This window comes from Priapulus caudatus, unplaced genomic scaffold (assembly GCF_000485595.1).
Source record: "Priapulus caudatus unplaced genomic scaffold, Priapulus_caudatus-5.0.1 Scaffold1568, whole genome shotgun sequence".
Lineage (NCBI taxonomy): Eukaryota > Metazoa > Priapulida > Priapulimorpha > Priapulimorphida > Priapulidae > Priapulus > Priapulus caudatus.
In genome coordinates this window covers 16,120-23,949 of record NW_014578629.1, presented here as the reverse complement: position 1 = coordinate 23,949, position 7,830 = coordinate 16,120, and the positions used below count along the sequence as shown (strand labels likewise).

The 7,830-nt window shown below is 46.5% G+C and overlaps 2 protein-coding genes across 2 annotated transcripts in view; both read left to right on the top strand.

Moving 5' to 3' along the window:
* Window positions 1–1,057, top strand: part of LOC106817023 (aminopeptidase N-like) — a 4,506-nt gene extending 3,449 nt beyond the window's left edge. Inside the window, exon 3 of the mRNA XM_014821673.1 lies at window positions 939–1,057. Within this exon, the coding sequence (XP_014677159.1) occupies window positions 939–1,019 (81 nt within the window). The 3' untranslated portion in view covers window positions 1,020–1,057. The remainder of the gene's footprint in view (window positions 1–938) is intronic.
* A 723-nt stretch (window positions 1,058–1,780) lies between these two features.
* LOC106817024 (glutamyl aminopeptidase-like) overlaps window positions 1,781–7,830 on the top strand; it is a 6,958-nt gene continuing 908 nt past the window's right edge. The window contains exons 1-4 of the mRNA XM_014821674.1: window positions 1,781–1,852; window positions 6,435–6,506; window positions 6,815–6,984; window positions 7,619–7,704. Of these exons, the coding sequence (XP_014677160.1) occupies window positions 1,802–1,852; window positions 6,435–6,506; window positions 6,815–6,984; window positions 7,619–7,704 (379 nt within the window). The 5' untranslated portion in view covers window positions 1,781–1,801. The remainder of the gene's footprint in view (window positions 1,853–6,434; window positions 6,507–6,814; window positions 6,985–7,618; window positions 7,705–7,830) is intronic.

Below are 7,830 nucleotides of genomic sequence, written 5' to 3'. Positions count from 1 at the left end.
TGAGCGACATTATTTACTTTATTTAATTATTTACGCCAACTAATTACTGGATATTGTCTGGATGATACAAAAATAAACTAATCTAAATTGTATTGATATATTTTAAATTATTCATTCACCGAAATTTTTACTCAATTACTGTAGTGAACTCGGCACTAATGAAGTTAATTAGTTATCATTGACTTTCTCTCGCTCGTTCATCTCTCGTCTCGTCTCTCGTCGTGCGTCTTCTCGTCTTCTCTCGTCTCGTCTCTTTCTCTCGCTCTCTCTCTTCTTTCTCTCTCTCTCTCTCTCTCTCTCCTCGCCCGTCTCGGTGGTGCCGCCGTCTCTCTCTCTCTCTCTATCTCTTTCGCTCTCGTAATCTTTCTTTCTCTCTCTGCAGTGAGTTCGGTCCTGGGTGAACGGAACGACTGGGTGGAATGACCTTTGGCTTCAGGAAGGTTTGCAGCTACGGTCAGAATATTCTGGGCAGTGAAACGGGGACCGAGCCTCTGGGGACGCGGTATGCGTGTGCTGGCGTCGCGCGTGGTCGTGCGTGTGTGTGTGGTGGTGTGTGCGCGCCGTGGTGTGTGGCGCGGCGGCGCGATGGTGTGCGTGTATTATGGTGACGTGTGCGTGCGTGCGTGTGTGGGTGGCATTAATGCATGTGTGCATGTGTAGTATTCTATGTGTTTGTGTGTAGTGAGTGTGGCGTTGCGTGTGTGTGTGTGGTGTATGTGTGTTGTGTGTGCGTAGCGTGACGTGCACGCTCGGCGGTGTAATGTGCGTGTGCGGTGGTGTGTTGCGTGTGCATACACGACATATATATATATATATATATATATAAATAAACAACTATATATGTATTAAAGTATATGCATACGGTAACATCCTTTTATAATTATGAATAAATAATAATAATTGCTCATTATTATTCGTGTTTTTATCTGCCGGTCCAGCTGATCAGTTGCGGTGACCTTGGACCTGGTTCCAGTGCTAGAGCTGGATGCGACCGTGAACTCTCACCCCATCGTCGGTAGAGGTCAACAACCCGGATGAGATCACCTGCCATCTTTGATGTCTATCTCCGCTACAACAAGGTGAGGAACAGGACACATACTCACAAGAGAGAGAAGGGGGAGTGAAAGAGAGAGAGACGTGAAAAGTATAGAAGAGATGAGGGAGAGGGAGAGAGAGAGAGTTAAGAGTACAGAGAGGAAGAGAGAGAAAGAGAGAGAGAGAGAGAGCAGAGAGAGAAGAGAGAGAGAGAGAGGAGCGAGCGGCGAGCGAGAAGGGGGGATAGAGAGGGGAGAGAGAATGGGAGAGAGCGAGCGAGCGATGAGCGGAGAGAGAGAGAAGAGAGTGAGTGAGACCGACAGACAGACCTACAGATAGACGACAGACAGAGCGAGACAGACAGAACAGAGCAGACAGACAGACAGACAGACGACAGACATAGAGAGAAAGAAAAAAGGGGGAGCGCTCTAGGGAGAGGAGAGAGAGAAAGCAGGGAGAGAGAGCTGAAGGAGAGAGATGGGATGAGAAGAGAGAGAGAGGAAGGAGAGGGGGAGAGAGAGAGAGCAGAGAAGTGAGGGAGAGAGAGAGAGAGACGAGAGGAGAGAGAGAGAAGAAATGAGAGAGAGAGAGAGAGAGAGTGTGAGGGAGAGAGAGAGAGAGATGGGAGAGAGAGGAGAGAGAGAAGAAGGAGAAAGAGAGAGAGAGAGAGGAGAGAGAGAGAGAAGAGAGAGAGAGAGAGGAGAGGAGAGAGAAAGAGAGAGTAACTACATCGTTAATATGTTGCAGGGCGCATCAATAAATACGGATGTTGGATAGGCTATCGTTGGCGAGAGGATTTTCCGGAAAGGCATTAGAGGTAGTATAGTATGTATATATATTATTATATGTATGTGTGTGTGTGTGTGTGTGTGTGGGTGTGTGTGGTGTGTGTGGTGTGTGTGTGTGTGTGTGTGTGCGGTGGGTGTGTGTGCTTGTGTGTGTGTGTGTGTGTGTGTGTGATATGGGGTGTGTGTAGTGTGTGTGTCTGTCTGTCTGATCTATTGGTTGCGTGCGTGTGGTGTGTATGACGTCCGGCGTGGTGTGTGTGTTGTGTGGTGTGGAGGAGTGGTGTGTGTGTGTGTGTTGTGTGTGTCGTGTGTGTGTGTGTGTGAGTTGTGTGTGTGCGTGGTGTGTGTGTGTCTGTCTGTCTTTGTGCGTGTGTGTGTGTATGAGCGTGCGTGTGTGCGTGCGGGAGGGGCGTGTGTGTAGTGTGTGTGTGTGTGGTGTGTGTGGTGTGTGTGTGTGTGTGAGAGTGGGCGCGGTGTGTGTGTGCTTGTGTCTGGTGTGTGTGGTGTGGTTGTGTTTCTGTGATGTGTGTGTGCTTGTGTGACTCGATAGTAACTACGTAGTGTGTGCTGTGTGTGGTGGTGGCTGTGTGCGAGTGTGTGGTGTGCTGTGTGCGGTGTGTGTGAGAGTGACGTGTGTGTGAGCGGTTGTGATGTAGGCAGGAGCGTGCCGCGCCAGTTCAAAACCCTGACATTGACCAAAGCGCCTAATCACAACGTTATCTACTATTTACTAACGATATGAAATAACTAGATAATTACGAATTGAATAATAGGCTAATTACATTAGAAGCTATAACTGATCTGCCACTAGACTATTACAACTAATGTACGAACTATGTGAGACTATGTGAACAACCAGTGGTGCCGCATATGGCAGATGGGGTCGTTGGTCGTATCAGGTAGCTACAGGATATGGTACCCGAGGTAGTTTTAGGTGTCTTAGTATTAGCTTTGAATAATTTTTTATATGGAGTGCGTTTTAGGTTAGTGGTTAGGGCTTTAGGTTAGCTAGGGTTTTGGGTGTTTAGGGTTATGGATTAGGGTACATTGTCTGTAGTACAATTCGTGGTAGCAGGCTTTGTGTATATATGGATGTAACTCGGGTAGCATATCTGTGTGCCTGATACGGACAAGACCCTTCAGCACCAGTATGGACTGTCCCATGCGTCGGTGGTGCGTTCGCATGCTCATAAACGTCGTAGTATTTATGACGCAACTATTTGTCTATGCCGTTGTACGGCTGATGCGAGAGTTTACGACTGATGTTATCGGATTGAAGCAAGCATTGGTTATTACGCGGAGGCGATCAAAGGTCAGTACAAGGCATGGTTACGACCCACACACCCCACAGCACACACAGACACGGCACACACGACCACACCCCCCACACACACATCAAGCACCACATCACAGCACGACGACACACACACACACCCCAGCCCACACACACACAGCCGACAGGCACACGCACCACACACACACACACACAGGCCACACATCACACACACACACACAGTCAGACAACACGACACACGCACACGCGCAAACAGCACAGAGCACAAACACACCACACACACACACACACACACACACACACACGCACAGCGCACACAGTGGTCACCACAGCACGCACATCACGCACACACACGACACACAGCACGACACCACACACACACACACACACATCACACGCACACAGCGCACGCCAAGCACTTGCACACACACACACATCACACACACCACAATGCGTTTCCACCAGGTCACATCACAGCACGCCGCGGACGCAGTGGCGGCACGACAGCACAGCACGTGCGGCAACAGGAGAGGCATACCACACCACACACACACACACATCACCACACCGGTAACACACACACACACAAGACGAGCGAGCACATATATCACAGGCACACACACACCAACACACACCACAGGCACACACACACACACACACCTCACACACAGGCCAACACGACACACACTATCATACTTAGGGGCATAGATTCCTAGTCTGGTCAGGTGCCATTAGACGAGTGAGAAGAAATCGAATAAAAGCATAGATAGACATAGTATCTCAGTATATATCGCTTAGAGTACGTTCATGCATTACAGAACGAGAGATCTTGGTTCTTTTTTTAGTTGAAGTGAGTGAGATGGGGGTAAGAGAGAGAGAGCGAAGAGTAAGAGAGAGAGAGAGAGAGAGAAGAGAAGAGAGCGGGCGAAGAGGAGAGAGAGAAGGTGAGAAAGGAGAGAAATTAGCGCGCGGGCGCGGAGCGAGAGAGATGAGAGAGCTAATGAGAGAGCGATAGATTGAGAGAGAGAGAGAGAGAGAGAGAAAGGAGCGAGAGAGAGAAAGCGATGCGAGAGAGAGAAAGGAGAGCGAGAGCGGAGGAGAGCGAGAGAGAGAGAGAAAGAGAGAGAGAGAGAGAGAAGAGGAGATTAGAGAAAGCGGAGAGAGAGAGGAAGAGAGAGAGATGAGCGAGAGAAGAAGAGAGGACAGGAGAGAGAGAGAGAGGGAGAAGGAGAGGAGAGAGAAGGAGAGAGAGCGAGAGAGGCGAGAGAGAGAGAGAGAGAGAGAGCGCGCGCGCAGACGAGAGGAGAGAGAGAGAGATGAGAGAGAGCAGCGTGGTGGAGCGCTGCGAGAGAGAGAGAATGAGAGAGAGACGCGCGGCGAGAAAGAGAGAGGCGAAAGAGAGAGAGAGAGAGGAGAGGCGGAGAAAGGAGAGAGAGAGAGAGAGAGAGAGGAGAAGAGAGCGAGCGGAGAGAGCGCGAGAAAGAGAGAAGAGAGAGAGGGAGAGAGAGAGAGAGAGAGAAGAGAGAGGAGAGAGAGCGCGCGCGCGCCGGACGAGAGAGAGAGAGAGAGAGGAAGAGAGAGAGAGAGAGAGCGCGCGCGCGCGAGAGAGAGGAGAGAGAGAGAGATGAGAGAGAGAGAGAAAGCGAGAGAGGAGGAGCGAGAGAGGCGGCGAGTAGAGAGCAGAGAGAGGAGGCGAGAGAGCAACAGAGAGAAAGCGGAGAGAGAGAGAGAAGAGAGAGAGAGAGAGGCGCGAGCGACGAGAGAGAGAGGAGAGAGAGAGAGAGAGAGAGAGAGAAGAGAGAGAGAGAGAGACACAGAGAGAGAGCGGATAGAGAGAGAGGAGAGAAAGAGGAGAGAGAGGAGAAGAGAGAGGAGAGAGAGCGAGAGAGAGAAGAGAGAGAGAGAGAGAGGAGAGAGGCGAGAGAGAGAGAGAGGAGAGAGAGAGAGAAGAGAGAGCGAGAGAGAGAGCTATGTTGGGGGGCTCTACGAAGTCAGAATTATGTAGCGCTAACTATACATATAGTTCTGGTAAAAAAAAACAGAAGCATGTGTTGATCGGCTCGGATTTTTATCTGTACAGACATTTATATTGACGCCCCTATCTAATAGGTTGAGCTCGCGTGTGTGAAATTTGAATAGCTCTGAGCGTCATCTGTATACCCGCCGATATTGAGAAAAAAAATGGCTATAGCAAAGTTTGCAGACAGAACAAAATTAATATATAATTGTTTCGTTTATAAACTTAGTTTGTTTCATTGTGAGAAGTTTAACCTTGTTCCAGTTGAACAATCAATAGGAGTTTGGTGGGGTGATTATTATCAGGGCATTGGCCAGTAGTAGTTAGCGGCGCGTGTAACACAGATTTTTACTTCAGGGGGGTCTAACGTAAACCAGAACTTGCGAGCCCGACGAAGGGGGGTCGGTGGGGGCACAGCTCCCCAGTAAAATTTTGAAATAACCTCCTCAGATGCGTTTTCTGCCGCGAGCAGGGGGGTTCCGGACCCCTGGACCCCCCGCTCTGTACACGCCCCTGGGTCTTACTAAGTAACATTGTTACCGTCCGCCAAGGGGGTTGCAGGAGGTTATGTTTTCACCGGGCGTGGTGCTTGACTGTTTTGTTTGTTGGTTTGTGGTTTGTTTTGTGTAGCAGCCTAACTAAGAAAAGTCATGACGCTCGGTGGTGATCCGGATCAATAATAATTAATTAATAAATTAATACAATTTTCAGGATAGGTTAGAAATGGGGTAACTTAGAATTGATTACATTTTGGTGGTGATTCGGATCCAATTAATTAATTAATAAAATATTTAGGATAGATCAGAAATGGGGTAACTTAGAATTGATTACATTTTGGTGGTGATTCGGATCCAATTAATTAATTAATAAAATATTTAGGATAGATCAGAAATGGGGTAACTTAGAATTGATTACATTTTGGTGGTGATCCGGATCCAATTAATTATTTAATTAATTAATTAATAAAAATTTTCACAGTGAGAGAATTCAGCTGCCTTGGCGGAAGTCTGCGCTCTCCGAGTGCTCTAGTTGTCTATGTGTTTAGTGGTGATATATTTGGGTTATTACGTATCCTTGTTATCTGCAGAGCTGCTTAGAAACTGCATCCAACAAATTCATTTTCAGTATCTTGGACCCGGGCAGGTTTAGAAGTAGTGATGTACTGTTGTTTTATCTTGATTCTTTTTCTTCCTATTCTTCTTTTTATTTATTTTTATTTTTATTTTTATTGTTATAATAATAACAATTATTATCATTATTGTTATTATTACTTATGTACTATTATTGTGTATTCTGCTAGAACTATCTGCTGAGATTCCAGTTTCAAAACGCAAAAACTGATGACCTGTGGGAAGAGCTGGGCGCTGCAGCCGTGAGTAGCTTTATTACTATCGTCATCGTTGTCGCCGCGAGATCGCGATGCATTGTTACAATATACGACATTTCTAATTCATACATACAGTTCAAATAAAATAACTAAATTATATTAATCAAAAGAAAAATACAATGTGTAATGGCATCGTTGACGTTATTGAAATGAAATAGTTGAATATAATATCGAATACAATAGTAACCGTTAAGAAATTATAACAGTTCGATAAAAAATTGTAATTATCATTTTCAATCTCATCGCCGTGGCTGTCAATTAATTAGACGTGTGTATGACATCGTATTCTTCAGGGCATAGACGTAAAATATATCATGGACACGTGGACACTGCAGATGGGCTACCCGGTCGTTCACGTCTCGCGAGATCCCGCGGATCCTAGCCGTGGCGTGGCGCGCCAGGGGAGATTCCTACTTAGCCCAGACTCGGACACAGCCGACGATAAATTCACTTCACCCTACAAGTAGGCGCATTTCTCTCGCCTGTAGCGCCGAGCGCGAAAACTGATGACGTCGACGGAATGGTTGTCGTACGAGTGATGACGTCAGCAGATTGGCGCCTGCGCGCAGTTAAGATGCCACTGCATTCGGTGGAACCGAGTTAAATACATCAAAGATATTGAACAAATATTAGTTGTTGTCAAGTTGCGAAATCAGTCTGCGAACAAGCCATAGCCTCTATACGGTTCAACTGAATTAATTTACACATACAATACAAACTACTTAATCAGCAAAATTCAGTAAATTCAGTTTTACTTACGTATATCCTGTAGTACACTCTGTATATGTATATATGTATATGTCTATATATGTATATGTGTATGTGTATGTGTATGTGTATGTGTATGTGTATGTATATGTATATGTATATGTATGTATATATGTATATGTCTATATATGTATATATATATATATATATACATCAAGAGCTAATAATACTTTATAGGTATTATTAGCTCTTGATATACATATATGGCTTAAATGTATGGTTGTACTCTCAGTAGCGTATTTCTGGTGATTCTATGGGTGCAGCGCACCCTGGCGGGCATGTCTGTCACATGTTTCAGCTGTGTGTGTGTGTGTGTGTGTGTGTTTCAGCTATACATGGTTTGTGCCGCTAGACTACATTACATCCAGCTCTCCAACCACGGCCACGCAAATCTACATGAACCTGACCACGGAAAGTAGGTGACAAGCAGGGCGTATCAGCACGCACACACGCACGCGCGCACACACTCACCCCCCCCAACCAACACACACACCCACACACACACACACACACACACACACACACACACACACACACACAC